Source organism: Monodon monoceros, unplaced genomic scaffold (assembly GCF_005190385.1).
Source record: "Monodon monoceros isolate NGI ecotype Baffin Bay Population unplaced genomic scaffold, NGI_Narwhal_1 Super_Scaffold_18, whole genome shotgun sequence".
NCBI lineage: Eukaryota > Metazoa > Chordata > Mammalia > Artiodactyla > Monodontidae > Monodon > Monodon monoceros.
Genome location: NW_021703774.1, coordinates 1517553 through 1539234, shown reverse-complemented (window position 1 = coordinate 1539234; position 21682 = coordinate 1517553). Strand labels below are relative to the sequence as shown.

Sequence of the window (21682 nt, the reverse complement as noted above, 5' to 3'; positions counted from 1 at the left end):
TGGCTCCCAAGGCATCTTCTCTAGGCCTCACAGGGGGTTTCATGCCCCGCCCAGGCCTCCAGGCCGGGAAATCCTCTCATCAGTACAGTCTTTTAGACAAATGATCTCTTCCCATGGCACGTGCCATTTATACCATTTTTTGAGCTGATCAAAGTTCATATCACCAGCAACGGGACAAAGCAAGATTGGTGTCACCTGACAGTTTGCAGTGACAACGCAGCATCACTTCTGGGACATTGCTGTCCAAGATGCAAGCCCTCAATCTGTCACGAGGCAACACTGCACAAACCCAGACCGAGGGAATCGCTGGCTGGGAATCTTCAAAGTGTCAAGGTCATTTCAAGGAAAGACTGAGGGACTACAGACTAAAGAGATATGACAACTAAACGCACTGTGTGATTCTGGATCCGATCCTTTTGCCATAAAGGACATTATTGGGACCACTGGCACAACTTGCACGGGGCCTGAGGATTCCATGGGACTCATGCATCAGCTTCCTGATTTTGGTGGCCGCATCGTGGTTATGTAGGAGGGTTATGGAGGAGAATGCCCTTGTTGGCAGGAAATACACACTGACCTGTTCTGGGTTGATAGGAATAACCCTCAAACGGTTCAAAAAGAAAAATTTTTTTTGTATCATACGTGCAACTTTTTAAATTGTGAGATTGTTTCAAAGTAAAAATTGAGATACATTTGTGAACGCACAGCCCGAATACGTGAATATTTTTTTAATGTATGCTTTATGTGCGATATACTTAACATAAAAAACTGAAATTAAAAACAGGCAAGATAGCCCAAAGTTCTAGGTTTCTTTGCGTACCCAATGGGTCATCTCAAGCACCTCCCCTCCCCCGGGAAACCTGTTCTCTTTGGAGACCACTGCTCTCATCTAACCCAAATCTCTCCGTTGTGTTCAGGGGATAGGACCATGGTTTAGGGTCGTATCATGCAGGGCTGGAAGGGCTCCTGGTTCTTCCCTTGAGGTCAAAGCATCTTCCATCCAGAGCTGTCATCTCTGCCCCTACTCATCCTGGCTCCATCCTGCCCTGTCTGCCTCCACCGCTGCCCCCAAGGACACAGAGAGGGAGCTGGAGTCTCGAGAGCATCTCAGCAGTGGAGCTCCCTGGTGCTCGGGATGGGCTTACCTGGATCTGCACGGTGTCCTTCTTGGGCCGGTACCCGTAATATTCCTCCTGGCGCCTCATGAACTTCCGGAAGTGCTCCTGGATGAGAAATGTGGCGTAGAACTTCCCCACCGTCACCTCGTCATCTGCAGGGGGCGCAACAGGGGCCAGTGGGCATCTGAGGCTGGGGTCAGCGTAGCCGGGTCCAGGTGCCCCTCGCGTCCCCCTCCTCTGCTTGCCGATGTGACCCCGATGGCTGCCACAGGGTCCACCCAAGGCATTCACGGAGGGCCAGGCTGCTCTCCGACTCCCGTGGGGCTCCCTGGAAGCGACCTTCTCCCCTGTCCTCGGCCGCCTCTGCTCTCTGGTCTCCCAAAGCGGCGCCCACCTCCTATGGGAGGGATGACCTGGTCCAGGAGCTTCATGCTGGTCCTCTTCCAGATCTTCTTGATGATGGCCCGCAGCTCCTCGTTGGCCTGTTCGAAGTTACCTGGGGGCAAGGGACAGGCCAAGCCAACCGCACTTGACAAAGCCACCTAGCGCTCCCCGAACTTCTCGCTCAGCAAATGTTGGCTGGGTTTTCCCTTGTGGCGGCTGTTTTGTGGGGAGGGCAACGCTGTTCCCCCGGGGCAGCCCGACCCTCAGGTCACATACGCACTCCCCACAGGCCTCGGCTTCCAGCACCTGGAGTGGCTGATTGGAGAGGCTGTCGCCCCCCATCCTCCCCTCCGCCCGCCCGCGCAGCAGCCTTCCATCCCCCACACCCCGTGGTCTGTCCCGCCTCCTCCAGGCAGCCGTCCTGCTCCTCTGCTTCATGCCTGCGAAGGCCCTGCTCACCTGGGCGGTAGCTCTGATGCCACTGGGTCCCTGCGTGAGGGACACCCCCATCTCCTCCCAACTCCCATCCCATCTGTCCTCCCGGCAGGGGGGCCTGCAGGTTCAGTGGGGCCCTGTGCACACCCAGCAGCGGTCCAGCGGACCCCGGGGGGCCCCACCCCCGTGCTCACCCCGCCATTCCCTGGCCCACCCGCATCAGACCCGGCTGTGTGGGAACAGAGCCTTGGTGACCTTTGCCCTGCAGAATTTGGGGGCTCCCGCTGTGCCCTGAGGGGCATGAGAACGTTGTGGCCACGGCCTGGGTCCTCCCTCTGCTTCTCCCCGTGACTCTTGATTCCGACCTTTAGCTCAGATTCTGGTAGAATCCGCTAGAAAACTCAGCCCCTGAGAGGAGGGGACTGCCCGCACCTTCCGTCTTGATCTTGAGTGCCGTGCGGACCAGGGCGAAGAGAGTGGCGTTGAAGGTGACCGTGCCGTCGCTGTTCAGGGGCATGTTCATGCCCACCAGCCGCTGTGCAGAGAGGGGGCTCACTGCCAGGCCAGGACCACTGAGCCGGGGGTTCATCCTCACCCGGGCTGGGGGCCGGCAGGGGAGGGGACCGGGCGCTACGCCCTCCGTGACGGAGGGAAGGATGAATTGGAGACACTGTTGAGAGTTTAGGTCCCAGGCGTGTGGGGACCCAGGAGACGACTGCTCTGAAATGACTCACCCAGTCGGGCCCTCGCCAGTGTCCCTGCCCCAGGGCCAGGTGGGGGACACCCCTCGCTGGCAGCTCTGGTTACCTTACATGCTACCCGGTGTGGGCAGAACTTCCCAAAGCCCAGAGGGGGCTGGATCCTTCTCAGCAGGGTCACCACGTCCAGGTGTTTGATTCTGCCCCTGCGGTAGGACACCAGACCTGTGTACCTGGCAGCCCCACCCAGACCTCCCTTCCGGCTCAGAGAATGGCCGAGGGCGGGGGAGCCAGGAGACAGGGGGATGCTTCCTGATTTCCAACCGTGCTTAGGGAGTGGAAGCTGAGTGTCCATTTTAAAGAAGAAACGATGTTTGAATTCACTGTTGCCCACCACCAGGAATGGGCTCTTTTTTGGGGGGGTGGTAAGAGGCCAGAATCCCCTCAGATATGGGATCTCCGGGCTGGAATCTGGACCTCACTTCTCCCATGGTGGAGCCTTCGCTGGGTTTTAGTCAAGCTGCCTGGGGGCTCTTGGGATGTATTAACAGAAGTAGAGGGTATGGATCAAGGGAGGTGGAAGCTCACTTCCAGGGGCTGGTAGGGAGCTGGAGACCGTGTCATAGGCTGGGAGATTAAGTGAGATAATACACGTCGTGGTTGGCACAGCACCTGACACCTGGGAAACAGTCATCGAATGTGAGCTTATTACCTTCTTCGAAGGAAGGTAAGGCAGCTGTGCTTCCCAGCGCTAAAGTGCACCCGAACGCCCCGAGGGCCAGGTTAACGGCAATGCAGATTCTGATTCCGTCATTCTGGGGTGAGGCCGGGGAGGTGGCGGGGGGTGGGCTCTGCATCTTTATAGAGCTCAGCTTCTTGGTCAGTGGACCACACTCTGAGTAGCCGGGGCCTAAACTGCCTGGGGAGGTAGTGAGTTCCCTGCTCCTAGAAGCATCCAAGCGAAGCTGGATGACCATCTCCCAATAAAGGCGAGGGGGCTTCTGCCCTGGGAGGCTGTAGGATCCCTCCCAACCCTGAGGAACTCCAAGTCTCTGTTCCGGGCCCTCGGATAATAAAGGGAGGGGCAGCCCCCTCCTTGTCGTTAGACTGGAGAGTGACTCGCTGTCGGACTCCAGGACGGGGTCTAGACCAGAGGAGTGGATGGTTGAGGGAGGGCCCAGCACAGAGCCTGCAGGAGGGACTCACTTAGCCTCTGGGTCATACTCTGCCCAGATGGCCTTGAATTCGTCCAGGTGATGAGGGCCCAGGATGGACCAGTCCCGTGTGAGGTAGTCAAAGTTGTCCATGATGACAGCCACAAAGAGGTTGATGATCTGCAGGAGGAGAACCGTGGGTTCCCTGCTCGGAAAGGCAGGTGGCACAGGGGGCGGGGCGGGGGGAATGGGGGCTTCCACGGGGTCTGGGGTCCGTAGCTTCTCCTGCCTGGGCCCTGCCTCCGAGCCCTTCTGGTGACTACATCCCGCACACGAGCAGCCTGTGTCACTGCTCCGGCCCACGCGGTGTCCACTGCCGGGGCTCCTGGGGTTCATCCTTAAAAATCCCAACCTCAGCCTCTCGTCTGCCCCCCAGAGGGACGCTGGTCTCCCCCTGTGCCGCTCTTGTCTGTCCTGTATTGTTGGGCGTCCCTCTGAAATGCAAGGTGGCACTCAGTGAGTGCCTTCAGGGCTAAGGCTGTGTCCTGTTTGCCTTTCTGTCCCCTGCACCGAGCCCAGGGAACGTTAGACGCTCAAGCAAGCGCCTTAGTGAACATAGAAAAGAAAAAGAGTGAAGAGCGAGGGCCTGGGGCTGGGGGGCTCTTTGTCTCCCACGAGTGCAGATAGCAGCCCTGGAGCCTCAAAGCCACCTGTGCTCTGTTTCCGAGCCCACTGCTACCTCCTTCGGGACCTCGTTTCCAGAGTCTCAGCCTCCTCACTGGGGGGCAACTGCCTCTTCCAGGGAAGAGAGAGGGGCGAACGGCTTTACTCTGTTTTAGGGTAGAACCTCACTAAATTCTTTTGATTACCAATCGCTAACAACAACAGCAAAAAAGGGCCAAGCTCTTAGCAACTCCTCTGGAGCAGGCAAACGCACTCGGAAAACTCAGCCACGCCCAGGATGACCAGAACAGAGTCCCGTCTCCTGAGTCCCTGAGCTATAGGTCCCTGGAGAGACAGAGGCGACGGGAGGCGGGGGGTGGGGGGATCACCCTGCCTCAGCGCATCTCCCCGCAGCCCGGCCGCCCCGCCCTCGCGCCTCACCAGGAAGGCACAGAGCATGTAGAAGCTGATGAAGTAGTAGTAGGCGAAGTCGGTGCCACAGGTGCGCTCCTCCCCCGGGGCGTAGTCCGACTCGGGGTCGCATAGCTGGCCGTAGCTGCAGGCCAGCAGGATCTCCTGCCACGCCTCACCCGTGGCACACCTGGAAGGCAGGGCGCCGTGCGCCTCTCACTCTGGGCAGCGGCGGAGAGCAGGGCGTCGGGGGGAGCAGGCCGGGCGCCCCTGAGGACCCCGGGTTCACGTTCTGCCCAGTGTGAGCCAGGCCCCACTGCCCCTCTGTGCTGCGCGTGGTCCCCCCCAACTCTACCCCTCGTGGGGCACCACAGGCAGGAACTGAACAAAGAAAGGGGGCTTCTCGGACAGAGGGGCAAAATCAATCCAGGATTCAAGTCACCGCTGGGGCAGCAAGAGAGCAAGAGAGCTGACCCGGGGTCGGCGAGGCCTCCCCGTCCCCCCAAGGGACATTCGAGCTCCATCGCCCGCCTCAGTGCAATGAGGGTGGGGCGATCTGCGGGACCCCACTCAGGACCGGCTGTCTCCTTTTCGACCCCCAGGGCACAGTGAAGACGAGGGCCACTCGCGCAAAAACGATTTAAACAGCGGCTCCGGCTGTATGGGGTGAGCATCTGAAAAGGACAGCAGAGCCTTGGCGCTTCGGCGCGATGGGTCCACACACACGAAGCCAGCCTGCCCCGCGGACTAGGGGAGGGGTGGGGACAGCTGGGGCCTCTTGCCTGAACAGCAGAAGCACGGCCTGGGGGAAGGTCTGGAAGTTGTTGTTCCGGTTGATCTGGGTCCCGTCCACCAGGGCGACCTTCCCGAGCAGCTGCAGACCAGGAAGCACGGACGGTGGCACCCGCACAGGTCCCCCCCGGCCCGTCTCCCACTGCCCCCTACTTCCTCCAAACCCCCTCCACTTCAGGCCCCGTCAGACCTGAAGCCAGACGAACTGGGCTGCAGTTGGCCCTCGAGCCTTGCAGGGGTATAACTTTACAGTCAGCCCTTGGGCCCTCCGTATCTGGGGCTCTGCATCCATGGATTCAAACCACCACAAATCGTGGGGTACCACGGTACGTATTTACCCAAAAAATCGCATATACGTGGACATGCGCATTTGAAACCTGTGTTGTTCAAGGGTCACCTGTATTATCAAGGTTGGGTGAAGTTCTTCGCCTCAAGCCAAAGAAATCTGGGGGGGTGGGCCAGTTGCCCTAACCAAAAGCTAGTCAGGGACTCAATGTGGGGAGCAGGGTGCTCCAGGAGATCGTAGGCTGAGACCACCCGAACCTCTGACGGGGCCCTGGAGAGCAATCTGGCCCTTGTCCGTCTGCCCACAAAGCCTCCCCCGCCTCCATGCCCCGCGCTGCTTCTGCTTGACTGGTGCTGCGCCGTCTGGGGACCACCTCCTCCTCTGGTCCTGCAGCTGAGCCCAGGGCTGCCGGGAGGCCGGACGGGGGAAGGGTCCAGCCTGCACGCCGGCCAGAGGCTCCCCTCCCGCCCCTCACCTGCATGCCGATGACGGCGTAGATAAAGAAGAGCATGACGATGAGCAGAGCCACGTAGGGCAGGGCCTGTGGGCGATGACGGAGGCTCAGGGCGCAGGGCCCCGCCGCCCGCCCCGCAGCCCCGCCCTGCCGTCGTTCGCGTTCACCGCGCCCCCCCCCCCCCCCGCCCCGCCACGGCTGGGTGGGCGGGGCCGCACACCTGGAAGGACTTGATGAAGGTCCAGAGCAGCGTGCGCACGCCCTCCGCGCGGCTCAGCAGCTTGATCAGCCTCAGGACGCGGAACAGGCGGAAGAAGGCGCTGGAGATGCGGGCGCTCTCGTCGGGGTCCTGCGGGGCGCAGCCCCAGGATCAGTCTGGGGCCGGGTCAGGGGGTGAGAGCAGGCAGGCGGGGCGGGGCAGAGTGTGCGGTACGAGTCGTGCTGGGGGGACTCCCAGCCCGCCCCGCGGCCCCTGCTGAGCACTCGTGCTGGCCCTCGGGGGCCTGCAACGCTGGTGGTGACGCGGGCTGGGCACCAAGCAGTGCGCTGAGTGGACGGCGATTCTGCCCCCGGGGCAGCGGAGGAGGCGGCGGCCAGGCCCCGCGCCGGCTCTCCTGGGGCTCCTGCCTCATCCCACCTTCTCCCCGAGCTGCCACTCAGCCGAGGACCCTGGCAGCTCTCCCGCCCCTCCCCTAGTGTCCACCCAGTGCAAAGTCTCCCAGAAGCTCAGCTGCTCTGCGGCCATCAATTCAGTGGCCACACCCTGCCCCGCACAGGGCTGTCCCAAGCCGGGAGGCCTCTGCCCACGTGCCAGCCTTAGACACTGGATGACTCCGGCCAGGGAGAGCCCCCTGCCCGGCGTCCCGTGTCCCCACAGGCTTGGTGCTGGTGACCTGTCACTAAGGTTCTGTATCAGCCAGTTCTTTCTGGATGTTCCCATCAGCACAGAGGCCCTGTTTCCCAGGGCTCCGAGAAAGCCACTGCATCCATGCACATTCTAGTAGCACAGAGCTCGCCGCCCCCCACCCCGTCCCCACCCGGACCCTCTGGGGCCTGCTTGGGGCAGGGGGCCCTGAGTGCGTCTGCCCCATGCAGTCCAGCGGCCAGGCCCGAGCATGCATGCTGCAGGGCAGAGCTGGCGGGCGAGCCCTGCAGGCTCATGCAGCCTGGAATTACAACGTTCCCGCAGCTGCCACCCAGGCAATACAGTCCCCCGCTGGAGGCCAGGAAAGTCTGTGGAGAGAGAGAGGAGGGGGTGTGGGGAGGAGAGAGAGGAGGGACACGGTGGGAGGGCGGTGAGGAGAGGCGTCAGAGAGGACAGGCCACATAAGAGTTAAAGAGAGAACGAGGCAGAGAGGCAGGGGGTGAGAGGCCCCTAGTGGCTGCCGGCCAGGGTCGGGGGGGGGGGTGTTGAGGACGGAGCTGTGGGGACAGTGAGGCCACAGGCTGGGGGCAAGGGAGCCAGGAGAGGAGGGGAGACCAAAGACGGGCAGGTCCCTTCTCGCCCCCAAGATGCAACCTGTGTGTCTGGGGTCTGTGATGCTGGGGCCGTAGGGGGTCGGCACGTGGGAAAGTACCTGCGCTCATGGTCACAAGGGGAGTCACACGAGTCACACCCCTGTCTCCTGAGTCCAGGGGTGCTGGCCAGCTCCCTTGTGCTGCCGAGGCCCTTACTGGGGTCCCATCCTCTGTGGCAAAGGCCCTCTGGGGGAGTCTGAGATCCCCCAGCAGATGCATCTCTGCCCACCCCTCCCCAGCCCCCCACCTGGGAGCAGGACCTAGGCTTCCATCTCAGGGCCAGGCTCTTAAAGGGTGGGCACGGGGTGCGGGGAGCAGCCTTTGTTCCTGTTTACTCTGAGCTCCTCCCTTGGGCCACATTTCAGGAGAAACCCTGTTTCTGGAGTCCTGGGATGGGGAATCATTGCTTTATCTCCTAATGACTTGTGGGGGTCTGGTTCCCAGTATGCTATTTCCCCACCAAGCAGCATTCTCCAGGGCAACTTTCACCTGGGACACTGGTTCTCAGCCCAGGGTGGGCATCAGAATGCTGGGTCCCACCCCGGCCGAGTAAGTCAGCTCCTGGGGCCTGGGCCTGGCTTCCGGGTGTAAATGCACCCCAGGCGATTTCACACGCAGCCCGGGGTGACAAGCCACGTTCCAGGCCCGTGCGGCCAACGTGGTACCACCAGCCACATGTGGCTCTTTGGGTTACAGTGAAAACTACATAGACTTAGAAATTCATCTCCTCAGTTGCACTGGCCACGTTTCAAGTGACCAGTAGACACTTGCGGGTCGTGGCTACTGACTGGACAGAGCGGAACCGGGATTGCAGAGGGTGCCAACGGATGCTGCCGCCCTAGTCTGCTCCCTGGTTTATACGACAGGAATATAAATCCGTATTTTAATTCAAAGTCTTAACATGACTTCAAGCAAACAGTCCTGGTTAGGGGCATCTGCTGTCCCTGAAAACCAAAAGGTGACCAGCGACGCCCTCGGCCCTCCTGCACCAAAGAAACTGCTCTGATTTACCCCAGACTCCCCGGCACAGACCTCAAAACTCCAAGAAGTAATTTGTCATTTGAGCTGAGACTGCGCTGGTGAGAAGTGATGTTCTCAGACCCTGGGGCCTTTGGGGGCTATTTCCCAGCAGGTGCCCTGGTTTGCCCAGAAGGCAGCCTGCCCCCCTCAGCCCCGCCCCCTCCGGGCCTGCTTGGATATGGGATGCTCTTCCCCACGCCCCTCCTCCCGGCTGCCCCTGGCAGGCACTCTGGGGGAGCGGGGGAGAGGAATGCCTTGTGACTTCAACCTCTGGCTCCGGGATCTGCCCCTCCCTGTCCCCTGCTCCCGTCCTTCACCCGGCAGCCACCTCAGCTTCAGATCCTCAGCAAGGCCACCCTGGAGGGCTCCACCTCTGGGATCCTGCCCTCTGGCAGGAACCCCCGCCCACACCCTGCTGCTTTTCATCCCACCCCCAGGCCTCATCCCCTCCGTCTCTCCTGGGCCAGATCCTGGGCTCACATACTGGCTACTTGTACTGAGACCCAACGAGCCGGCCCTCAAGACCACAACGATCCTGGTATCTGACCCCTTGTTCCAGGCCTCAGGGCTGCCAAGCATGACTCCAGGGAGAAACTGGGCACTCGCCACCACCCCCATCCCCCCGCCCAGACTCAGACCCCTGCCTCCTGGCAGTGTGGCAGCCCCATCGGCTTCCTGCCGTGGGTTCATGACAGCAGCTGTCCCTCAGAGGCAAGTCACACTGTCACACCCACCGCCCTCCCTCCCCGAGGACTCTGCCCGCTCCTCAGATGCCCTGGAGGCACCCAGCGTGGACGCCGCCTGCCCGCCTCCCCCACACCCTGCCCCCTTTCACACCCTGCATTCCTCACGGCTTCTGTCTTACACTCATTTTTTCCCAGGGCTCTGAATCGCATCCTTTCTACCTCTTGTGAGACCGTCAGCGGTCTCTTCCCTCCTCCATGCTGGCTCCACCCACAGCCTCCATTTCCTCAAAATGAATGGGAGAAAATATTTGCAAACGAAGCGACTGACAAAGGATTAATCTCCAAAATATACAAGCAGCTCATGCAACTCAATAACAAAAAAGCAAACAACCCAATCCAAAAATGGGCAGAAGACCTAAATAGACATTTCTCCAAAGAAGATATACAGATTGCCAACAAACACATGAAAGGATGCTCAACGTCATTAATCATTAGAGAAATGCAAATCAAAACTACAATGAGATATCATCTCACACCAGTCAGAATGGCCATCATCAAAAAATCTAGAAACAATAAATGCTGGAGAGGATGTGGAGAAAAGGGAACCCTCTTGCACTGCTGGTGGGAATGTGAATTGGTACAGCCACTATGGAGGACGGTATGGAGGTTCCTTAAAAAACTAAAAATAGAATTACCATATGATCCAGCAATCCCACTGCTGGGCATATACCCTGAGAAAACCATAATTCAAAAAGAGTCATGTACCAAAATGTTCATTGCAGCTCTATTTACAATAGCCAGGACATGGAAGCAACCTAAGTGTCCACCAACAGATGAATGGATAAAGAAGATGTGGCACATATATACAATGGAATATTACTCAGCCATAAAAAGAAACGAAACTGAGTTATTTGTAGTGAGGTGGATGGACCTGGAGTCTGTCATACAGAGTGCAGTAAGTCAGAAAGAGAAAAAGAAATACCATATGCTAACACATATATATGGAACCTTAAAAAAAAAAAAAGGTTCTGAAGAACCTAGGGGCAGGACGGGAATAAAGACGCAGATGTAGAGAATGGACTTGAGGACACGGAGAGGGGGAAGTGTAAGCTGGGATGAAGTGAGAGAGTGGCATGGACATATACACACTACCAAACGTAAAACAGATAGCTAGTGGGAAGCAGCCGCACAGCACAGGGAGATCAGCTCGGTGCTTTGTGACCACCTAGAGGGGTGGGATAGGGAGGGTGGGGGGGAGACGCAGAGGGAGGGGATATGGGGATATATGTTTACGTATACCTGATTCACTTTGTTATAAAGCAGAAACTAACACCCCACTGTGAAGCAATTATACTCCAATAAAGATGTTAAAAAAGAAAACCACTGAAGGGGGTCTGCTGCCCTCTAGTAACCGCCTCCCCCCAGACTCCGGTGAAGCTGTTTCCTGAACTGGCCGCCATGATTTCCCGGCCCTGCAACCCCTGCTCCATCCTTGTAACTGGCTGCAGTCCCCCAGTCTGCCGTCTGTCACCCCGCAGCTCACGAATGGCTCTCTGGTCCCAAGCCCCGTGGCCTTACCAGCTGGAACCCTGTGGAGCCTCAACCCCCCAGGCTTCGGCCACCCGCTCCCTTCCTTGATGGGGCGGCTGCCACGTTCTGGAGTCAGTGACCCTCGGTTCCTGGCCTGCGTTTCCAATGACGCGCGGCTCGTCCGCACATGCACACCAGCACCCAAACCCCAGCACCAGAGCAGAATCATGGAGATGGCCCCCCATCCTTCTTCTCCTCGGGATACTGAGTCTCCTCGACGCCTCCTTCCCGGGGCCCTGGGCGGCACTCACCTCGCCCCGCTGCACCTCCCAGAGCCGCGAGCTTGTCCTTACGTCCACCCCGACTCTCACGGAACCCCTCGTGCTCGGGGGGCGAACTGCCGTCCCCAGAGTCAGCCCTCCCCGGGACACAGGGTCTCCTGCCCTCTCACCCAAGGGCTTAGCTCCTGCAGTCGCCCCTGTGCTGCCTGATCCTCCCACGAGCCCAGGATGTGCTCTCATTTCTCCCATTTTCAAGAAAACTCTCCTAGGCTGCACGCTCTCCTCCACCTTCTAAGCCATTTCTCTTCATAGCAAAAAGAGAGAACTGTCCAGGCTCACAGCCTGCCCTGCCTCTCCTCAGCCCACTCCAGCCAGGCATTCTTCCCCTAGAGTCCCGTGAGACTGTCGGGCCGGGCTCCCGGGAGGGACACCACCGGGCGCGGCCTCCGGACCTTCGCTCTCCAAATACCCTCTTCTCTCCGTGGCTGTTCTCACCCCCTCCCACGACTCTAAATGCCAGTTCCTCCAGTAGTCTCCGATTTAGATCTCCAGCCTGAGCAGCCTCTGCGCGCCAGGGTCATAAATCCAAGCCTGCTGCAGCGTCTCCATTCGGATGCCCTGCAAGCGTCCTGAGTTGTCACGCCCCAAGCGGGACTCTTGGTTTCTGCCCCACGCCTGCTCCTCTGGGAGTTGGCACATCACAGCAAATGGAAGCTCAGTTTCTTGGGCAAAACCCTTGTACTCACCGTGGATTCGTTTTCCTCTCACCCTGAATCAAGGTCATCAGCAAATGCTATCGGCTCAGTGCCCCAAGCAGCTCCAGTTGCTGGCTACCTCCCCTCTCCTGACCGCCCCCCGGGCGGCCCTTAGTGTCCCCTACAGCGTGCTGTCAGCACAGCAGCCCAAGGGATCCTGAGAACTGAGGTCAGACCAGGTGTGCACGCCCCCGGGGCTCTCGTCTCCCCGCAGAACAGAACCCAGGATCAGAAGCATGGCTCTCCAGGGCCGACAGGATCCGGCCCCCGCCCTCTCTCTGAGCTCACCTCGCCGCTCACCCCTCACCCAGCCGCCAGGCCTCCCGCTGGTCCTCAGCCGGCCCACGTGCTCCCAGCTCCCTACCCAGGCCTGCGCACTCCCCACCTCACCCCCCCACCCCCCGCACGGCCCACCCTGTGCTCCATGCAGGGCTGTGCTCAGTACCACCGGACACTACCTCCCATTCCCTTCTGTCGAAGGCTCCACCTGCTTGATTTTTCTTCATCACACGCACTGGCCACACCGGCCATGCGACAGATTCACTTGCACTGTCCGTTCACCCCCCCACCCCGCCCCGGTGCTCTGGTTCTTTGCTGTCCCTCTAGCCCGTGGGAGGCGCTCAGTATTTGAGGAGTAGATGAACCACTGCCTCCCAAACTGTGCCCCCTGCTTGCAGCCGCTCTCACCTCCTGCCCTTCGCCTCCAGGGTTAACGCTTTAGAAGCGTAGCTTTCATCCTTCCACGGCCCTGTTCAGAGACCTCCAGCGGTGCCCACACTGCCGGCTACACAAGGTCTACACGCTCGTGTGCTTCTACCAACCGGACCTCTCCGCGCGCCCCGAACCTTCTGTTTATTCGTCTCTCTCCGGCGCCCTTCCGGCAGCAGCCCTGCCTGCGCTGCTTGCTCCCACCTCCCTTTCCTTCAGGAACCCCTTCAGACGGCGCCACCTCCACGAAGCCTTCCCTGACCATGCCACCCAGGGACGACCTCTCTCTTCCACCGTGGCGCTTGCTGTGGGCCGCCTGGCACACTCATTGTGCCTGGAATCTGAGGTGTCTGTCTGCTCTACAGGATTTGTAACCTGGGGTGACGGGCTGCACACGCAGCAGGTACCCCGCGAGGGTCTGTGGCCTCTGCCCCACCCCAGCAATGGCTGTGTCCACCCGGTACTCACATCAATCTCACTGAGGATGACGTCGATGATGCTGCCGATGACAATCAGGAAGTCAAACACATTCCAGGGGTCCCCAAAATAGCCCTGGGGGAGGGGCCAGGGGTGAGCTGTGGAGGGGAGGGGCTGGGGTCCCAAAAATAGCCCTGGGGGAGGGGCCCGGGGTGAGCTGTGGAGGGGAGGGGCTGGGGTCCCCAAAATAGCCCTGGGGGCAGGGGTCCGTGGTGAGCTCTGGAGGGGAGGGGCTGGGGTCCCCAAAATAGCCCTGGGGGAGCCGCCCGGGGTGAGCTGTGGAGGGGAGGGGCTGGGGTCCCCAAAATAGCCCTGGGGGGAGGGGCCCGGGGTGAGCTGTGGAGGGGAGGGGCTCAGAGGCCAGCAGAGTGCAGTGGTCCCTGTCGGGGGGATGCAGAACTGCAGGGCCAGGCAGGGCTGCACCAAGATGCCACTTCCCACGGGTGTTCCAGGGCCCCACCCACTCCCGCTCCCCTCCCCTTGCCTCCCCTCCCTCCATAGCATAAAGTGGTCCAAGGGGAGGGCGGTGTGCCTGGGAACTCAGGATTTGGGGTCCTGGTCCGCACGGGGAAGTCCTTCGTCCCCCGCTTGAAGCCCAGTCCAGTCTGGCCTCGCAGGCAGACCTGACACGGGGGTCGCGGGTGGGGAGTGGACGTGGAACCCAGGACACAGCAGGACGCTCCCTGGCCCGGGGGCTGCTCTTCAGAGGCTTAAGGGAGACGGGGCCACGAGACAGGCTCAAGGAAGGGGCGGGGCAGGGGCAGCCGCATCTAGTCCTGCCGGCCCCGGGCTGAGCAGGCTGGGAGCAGAAATGCCGGAGGTAGGGCGTCCTGTAGGACGGGGTGAGAGGGCTCCATGGGAAGGCCTCATCCTGCCGCGGGACTCACCTTGGCCTTGAAGGCCATGAGCTTGAGGACCATCTCCACCGTGAAGATGGTGGTGAAGGCCACGTTGAGGATGTCTGAGATGTGGTCCATCTGCTCCGACTGGTTGTAGTGCTGTGGAGGCACAGGGAGGGGCTGGGGGCCGGCTCCGCCCCTCAGGGAGACACCCCCAGAGCCCTGCTTTCTTCCTCGGGGCCCCTGCCCACCTTCCTTTAACCTCAGAAAACTAGAGCCCACTCTGGCAACGTGCAGAATCCTACCAGGTCCACGGCCACGCCCTCTCCCCTCGAAGGAACATGAGGGGAGGCGGAGGGGGCCGACCCTGGTCTTGTGAGCAGGGTTATCCACACACGTCTGTTCCTGGAGGCCAGGAGGGAGGCCCCCCAGCAGGGCTCTGTGAGCGGCTCCCCCGAGCCGTTTGGGTACAGGACCAGGAGGGAAGACCCCTGGTTCGAGGCTGGGACCGCCCCCACCTGCAGGTGGCACCTGAGATCACCAGCCTCCCATGCCTGCAAGCTACCCCGGGACCCCGAGGCAGCCCCGAGCAACGCCCTCAGTCGCCTTGAGCCTCCCCTGTGACCCTCCTGAAATCGATGTCCTTGTAACATTTCCCAGGAATCTCTCACCCTTCTTAAAATAGAGTTGACACGACCCCACTTCCTCCACAAAACCTTCCCAGGTAGTAGAAGGATCTGGCGTCTCCCCTGCCCCACCCCATCTTGGCAAGGCTTCCTGATTCTGCTGCCCAGCTCAGGCCTCCACGTGAGCCATGGCTCGTGAACCCCTGTTCGCACTGGGCCCTCTGGCTCCGTGACTCCCTCCCCAGACCCTCCCCACCAGCAACGTGTGGTCGTGTCGTTGCCAGTGGCTGGGGCTGCGGGGCCAGGGAGCCTTGCTGTGTGATCCCATTTATGCGGGGCGTTAGGGATCAGATGCTTGATTAAGGCTTGAGAAGGACGCTGCGGATATGACTCGTCTGTAAAGTGTGCTCATCTCCTCGGAGGCACCTGTTCTGTGAATATTACATCCCCTTTTCTCGGGACTGGAGCTGACATTGCAGCCTTCTCCCCCATCAGGGCAACAGCAGAAGGAGAACAGAGGAGGCGCTCTGTGCTTCCCACACAGCCCCACCCTCCTGCGCAGCCGCCTCCTGGCCCCAGAGCAGCCACAGCCGCGTGTGCGCTTGAATCACGGCCCTGATGAACCGCTGAGGGCCTGGCCCCCGGGCCGGCGTCCAGTCCACCTCCCTGCCCCACGTGGCACCTCAGCACGGTGCCTGGCGCAGAGCAGGTGCCAGGAAGAGTCTACTGGGGGTAGTCAGCCCGGCGTCCAGTCCCCCTGCCCTGCCCAGGCCCTGGCCCGCTGGGCGCTGATCTCGGGGGACCTGGTCCCCGGGGGCCTTACCTGCATGCCCAGGCAGATGGTGTTGAGCATGATGAGGGCGAACATTAGGTACTCGAAGTAGGAGGAGGTGACGATGTACCACACCTGGTACTGGCACGGGTTTTTGGGGATGTAGCACTTCAGGGGGCGGGCCTTCAGGGCGTACTGCACGCACTGGCGCTGAGACGGGACGCGATGGGCAGGTCAGTGCCCGGGGCCACCTCCCCCCCTTCCACGTCCACGCCCACAGGCTGGAGGGGCCCTGAATTCAGCAGGCCAAGGGCAGCTGTGGCCAAGGGCCTCTGCTGGGCTGTCGAGGGGAAGAGTTCCGCTGGGCCGGATTCCCCTGGAACCATCACAGCCCATTTGCAGCACGGCTCTCACCCAGCCCAGGGGCTCTGGGCATCACGGCGGGTCCACAGGAGACCCCACCCGACCACCGTGTGCTGCTTCACGTGGGAGATGGGTCGGAGGTGGGGCTGGGCACCCAATGGAGGCTCTGGGATCACCCCCTGCCCAAGGGCCCTTTTCCCTGGCCTGAGCCTCGGCCCGGTGGGCGGGAGGCCTGGAGCAGGCGGCCCAGCACCTGGTTCTTGTCCAGCTCGCAGTTCTTGTACTCGGTCTCCCCCTGCTCCTGGAAGGTGACGATGACGAAGCCCACGAAGATGTTCATCATGAAGAAGGCGATGAGGATGATGTAGGCGATGAAGAAGACGGCCATCTCCGGGTGCTCGTTGTACACGGGGCCCTTGTCCTCCTTGTGAGAGTCAATGGCTCTGTACAGCAGCCTGGGGTGGGCAGAGGACGCAGGGGTGCTGGGCGGGGCGGGATGCGCTGGCTTCCCCCAGTCACCGGGGCAGAGAGGCCCACACCGTGCCACCCCTGGTCGGGCTGTCTCTGGAGTGAGCGGTCGGCACCCCAGTCCCGCGCGCACCCCGCGAGAGCCAGGGTGGCTGCCGAGCCCCCGCGGCGCCCGGCGTGCTGCAGGGGCACGGGTAGCTCCCAGGCCCTCCCCAGCCTCTGGCCGCGTGGCTGGGTCCCGCCCTCACTCACTCAGGCCACCCCTCGAAGGTGGACACCGTGAAGAGTGACATCATGGCCGAGAGCACGTTGTCGAAGTGGAAGTTGTTGTGCGTCCACTGGCGGGGACGCAGCTCCATCTGCGTGGGGTCCCCATCCTTGTACACATAGTAGTAGCCCCTGAGGCGGGGAGACGCGGTCACTGCACTGTGCTCGCGGGTCCCCCTCCGCGTCCTCTGGGCCCCCGGGCGGTGAGTGTGGGGGAGGAGGGCAGGTCTGGACCCGGGACCCCTCCCGAGGTCACTCGAGGAAGGGGCTTCCGTGAGCCTGAGGGGCTCAGCTTCCCAGTCGCCCCTGCAGAAGGGCCACCCTGCCCCCCCCCCCCCCCCCCGCACACCTGCACTCCTCCTCTGTCATCTTGGACAAGTCATTGCAGCTGAAGAATTTCCCCTGCATCCAGGAGGGAGGGAGGGAGACAGGTTGTCATGGAGACAGGATGGAAAGATGGGGTGGAAGGGAGGAGGGAAGGCAGGGCCTGAGGGCAGCCTAACCGTGGGGGCAGGGCCCCAGGATAGTCTGCATCAGGTCACTGTTCCCTCAGCCACCCGCGGGCTCCCCGCCAGGCGGACAGCTGTGAGACTGGGAGCCAGCTCCTCAGACCATGAGCTTTGCTGAGTGCCCCAGGCTGGGCCTGAAGAAGGGAAGTACGGAGCCAGCTTGGCCTCTGCTTCCCGCTCAGGAGCCCCTGCCCCTGCCCGCACTGCTGGGGCTGCCCCACAGGCCCCTTCCTTCTCAGGCCCTGGGGCGGTGCAGGGATGGAGCCCAGCTGGGCCCAGATGACACATCTTCTCTCAAAATTGAGCAGGGGTCCCGGCACGCCCGCTCCCCCCAGGCTGAGTAGGGGAGCTCTGTGATCCCCTCTGCTGACTGCAGCCCAAGCAGTTTCTCCTTTGATTTACGTCGCATATTAGGCGCCCACGGAAGATTTTGTTTCAACAAAAGGAGTTGATTGCTAGGTCTGACTGTGGCTAAATTGTTTGAATCCATAGATGCTGGTCCGGGGCCCTCAAAGGTCGGGAGAGGGAAATGCCTTGGCCAGGGACACAGGAGCAGCTGAAGACACGGCCACCCCGTCACTGCAGGCTCTTGCCGTCCCTACCACCTCCCCCTAATGTCACGGAGCAGAGGGTGAAGGTGAGGCAGGGGACGTTGGGGCAGGAGCCGCCAGAGAACGCTGCTGCCACTGGGCAGGTTTTTGGGCACTTGAAACCAAACACCCAATCTAGTACAGAAAGCAAATATAGTACGGATACATGTGACCGGTGCATTACAAATGTGATGTAAATGCCACCTGTACCTGGCGTTTGACTATGATCTGGGCGGGAACTGGGGGTCTGTCGATAAGAGACTAACACACACAGGGGGTTGGGGGTGGGGGAGCAGCTGCTCTCTCATTCTTTCGGGGACCGTGTCTTGGGGGCCCAGATGGGTGCCAGGGTGAGGATGAGTCCTGCAGAGACTCTGCCCTGAGGGGGTCCCAAGGGCCCCCAGGCTGCAGAGGCAGAGGCTGGGGATGGGGCGGGGGGCGCCCCTGGCTGGAGCTGTGGGATAGGGCCGAGTGCAGGCCACTGTAAGCACCTGGTTTGGCGGCTAAGCTGTCTCCGTCCAGACACCCCTCCCGCCCCTCCAGGACAGAGACCAACAGGACCCGGTCCCCTATAGGTCCTCTGGGAGCCCCACCCTGATGGCCCTCCCCAAAACCTGCCCCTGCCCATGGAGGGGGCCTTGTGGGGTTCGCTCCATGGCCCCCTCAAGCCCTAGCAGAGGCCCGGGCCCAGAGGAAATGCTCCATAAATATTTGTTGAATGAATGAGTGATTATAAGATGATGCCATCGTATGTCTAAGAATGACTGAGGTTACGTAATCGGGATGGTGCTTTGTGGGTGGGAGCAGAAGGTCATGGAAGGAAGGGTCATGAATGTGGGTGGTGCCCTCAGGTGTCCGTGTCTGTGTCCTGCAGGTGATCTAAGAGCCAGAGGCATCCAGAGGTTGGCCGCACAGGAGAAGATGGCCTGTCGGGCTGATTGCCATGGGGGGACGAATAGTGGAGTTCTCCCAGGAAAGTAAGCACAGAAGCGGGGTGGCTCCCACATGTGAAACGACGGACCCCCACCCGCGGAAGCTTGCGGGAGACACACCTGCTGGCTCAGGGGGTGCGGAGGCTGGGGCGGGCGTGTCCTGGAGGGGGTGGAGAGCATGACAGTGGGCTGGGTGCTGGCAGGCCCGGCAGGTGGGGCGAGCCAGTAAGACAGCAGGTGGCCCGCAGAGCCCCGGGGGCCAGGTGGGTCGTCACCTAGGAACCAAACTCAGGCTCTCGATGGCTTAGCCTTACCCCTATGCGTTTAGGACATCTGCCTTCACGGTCTGGGGCTCCCCTCGTTTAGAGGGAAACAGACCGGCTCTTGCCTCGGCCCAAAAGCTGGCACCGGAGCTGGGGGAGTGAGGGCAGGAGGGGCTCACCTTGAAGAGCTGGACGCCGATGCAGGCGAACATGAACTGCAGGAGGGTGGTGACCAGGACGATGTTCCCGATGGTGCGGATGGCCACGAACACGCACTGCACCACGTGCTGGGGAGGGAGACCCGGTCGGCACCTCTCCCCCTCCCCTTGCCGGCCCTGTGCCAGCCAAGGGGCCCCCAGGGCACAAGCCTAGTCGCCTCCCGGCTTGTTGGGGGCAGAGAGGGGCCCATGGGGGCACGGCTTCCCAGCCACACCACACCCCCATTGGGCAGAGGGGATGGGATGGGCCCGGCAATGGCCAGGCTGACTGTCTGAGTGAGGCCTGGCAGCCCTGTTCTCCCCCCAGGGTCCCGCCGGCCCCTCTCACCTTCAGCCCTTTGGCTCTGTTGATGGCCCGGAGCGGTCGGAGTACCCTCAGCACCCTCAGGATTTTCACCACGGAGATGGTGCTAGACCTGGGGGGCAGCCTGCTCAGCCCTCTGCCTGCCACCAGCTCTCCGCACCCACGCCTGCCTCCCCCAACTCCCCTTAAGCTCCGCCCCAGGACAGAGGCGCCTCCCGGCCCCTGGGCTGGTTTCCTCCAGGGCTGCCCACAGACCCTGTCTCTCCCATCAGACTGGAGCGCCCTGGGCACCGGGGCTGTGCTCCCCGTGGGGCTGTGGAGGGGACTCCCTGCTCCTGTCCACATCCCCCCTGGTCTCCAGCACACGCTCTGCCCACCTAGCCTTGTCACTCAGTCCAGTTGGTGACAACCCAAGGGACCCCCCCACCCTGGCCAGTGGTCCCGAGAGACTGTCCCCTTGTGGCTCAGTGCCCACCAACCAACAGCGGCTGGGCTGCCACTCTGGGGCCCCGGCTGCCCCGCTCACTCGAGTCCCACGGAGATGAGGGACACGGCCACCACCACCAGGTCCAGGATGTTGAAGTAGTTGCGGCAGAAGGAGCCCTTGTGCAGGAAGGCCCCATAGGTGGTCATCTGGGGAGAGAGGTGGCATCCTGGGTGGGGAGGACCCTGGGGACACTCCTTGCTGGGTCCTTAGGGCATTGCCCTGTTCTCTGCACCCGCCTCTGGGAGCACTGACACCTCTCATGGGCAGCGAGGCCAAGGGAGCCCTGGGTCTCCTTCCTTACCCAGCCACAGGGGGATGCCCTGCCCTCTGCTCTGCAAATTGATACAATTCTTCCTCTCCCTCCTCCCTCGAAAGCATCCTAGGCATGGTTGGGTCAGGCTGAACAGCCCGTCGAGGACTGAAGACCTTGCCCAGGCACCCACCCCTGCACGCGTGCTATATCTCAGCCCAGAGGGGCCACTTTCTCCTCTCTGAGCACATCCCAAACATTGCTGTACAACGCGTTTGCATTGTTTTGTCCTCCTTGACTGCCCCTGCTCTCTCTCTAATGAAGTCCTGTCCAATTTCAAGGCCTAACTCTAAAGTCACAACCTCCAGGAAGTCCTCCTGGACCTCAGGGAAGCCACCATCTCCCTCTGATCAATTTCTTTAATAATCGGGGCCCTGAAAGAAAGGACTGTCCTCACTTCATACTGCAGCCAGCTCTGGGCCTGCTCTCCCTTCACGGCTCCCCTCTCCCCTCCTGGTTAATGGAGGTGAAGGCTGGGGTTATGGGTTCTAGTCACAGATGGGAAGTCTCTGCCCCCAGACCCCATCCCCCACCAATGATGCTGTGACCCCAGTGTGTCCACCCTGAGAACGGGAGGGCAGTGGTGTGCTATGGACAAGGGGTGGGAGGGCCGTGAGAGGGCGGAGCTGCCAGAAACCCACCCAGGGTGACAGCCGCTTCTCTGGGATCCTAGGGGAGGCCTTTCAGTCGCTGGTAACAAAGGTCTGGGAACAGATCACTGCTCCTGGGTCCACGCTTAGGCTAGTTGCGCCTTGACTGTGGAAGAACGTGCCCAAGGCTTCAGAGACACGCAGGCCGCGGGTTGACTGTACCTCATGCCTCCACACCCCTCCTGCTTGCCCGCTCGCACCAACTCGTGAGCTGAGACCATCCGGGCTCCTGGGTCCTGGGAATCTTTCCCTGCTGCTCTCCACCACCTTCTTGCTTTTCCCTCCTCCATGCAACCCAGCCCCTGTACAGCCTGTGTAAGCTGGAGCCACAGCAGGTCTGGTCCCTGGCCTGGAGATGCCCTTCGCCCAGGCTGTCTGTCTCACAGCCTTCGCTCACCTTGAGGACAATCTCCACAGTGAAGACAGAGGTGAACACGATGTCAAAATACCCAAGGATCTGGTGACAGGGCAGAGGTCAGTGAGAGGAGGGGCAGAGCAGTGATAGCATCACCATCCCCACCACCATCCCCACCACCATCCCCACCACCATCCCCATCCCCACCACCATCCCCACCACCATCCCCACCACCATCACCACCACCATCACCACCACCATCCCCATCACCCCCATCCCCACCACCATCCCCACCACCATCACCATCACCACCACCATCCCCACCACCATCCCCATCACCACCACCATCCCCACCACCA

General features: G+C 61.2%; 1 protein-coding gene across 1 annotated transcript in view; it reads right to left on the bottom strand.

Annotated features, from left to right (window-relative positions):
- Positions 1–21682, bottom strand: part of CACNA1S (calcium voltage-gated channel subunit alpha1 S) — a 65406-nt gene that overhangs the window by 4199 nt on the left and 39525 nt on the right. Inside the window, exons 19-38 of the mRNA XM_029228383.1 lie at positions 21366–21425; positions 20048–20154; positions 19546–19633; positions 19179–19286; positions 17055–17107; positions 16691–16837; positions 16224–16425; positions 15659–15817; positions 14258–14368; positions 13362–13445; positions 7572–7628; positions 6616–6744; positions 6417–6482; positions 5646–5737; positions 4894–5053; positions 3842–3969; positions 2745–2841; positions 2370–2472; positions 1513–1614; positions 1146–1270 (exon numbers count right to left, since the gene is read on the bottom strand). Of these exons, the coding sequence (XP_029084216.1) occupies positions 1146–1270; positions 1513–1614; positions 2370–2472; positions 2745–2841; positions 3842–3969; positions 4894–5053; positions 5646–5737; positions 6417–6482; positions 6616–6744; positions 7572–7628; positions 13362–13445; positions 14258–14368; positions 15659–15817; positions 16224–16425; positions 16691–16837; positions 17055–17107; positions 19179–19286; positions 19546–19633; positions 20048–20154; positions 21366–21425 (2178 nt within the window). The remainder of the gene's footprint in view (positions 1–1145; positions 1271–1512; positions 1615–2369; positions 2473–2744; positions 2842–3841; positions 3970–4893; positions 5054–5645; positions 5738–6416; positions 6483–6615; positions 6745–7571; positions 7629–13361; positions 13446–14257; positions 14369–15658; positions 15818–16223; positions 16426–16690; positions 16838–17054; positions 17108–19178; positions 19287–19545; positions 19634–20047; positions 20155–21365; positions 21426–21682) is intronic.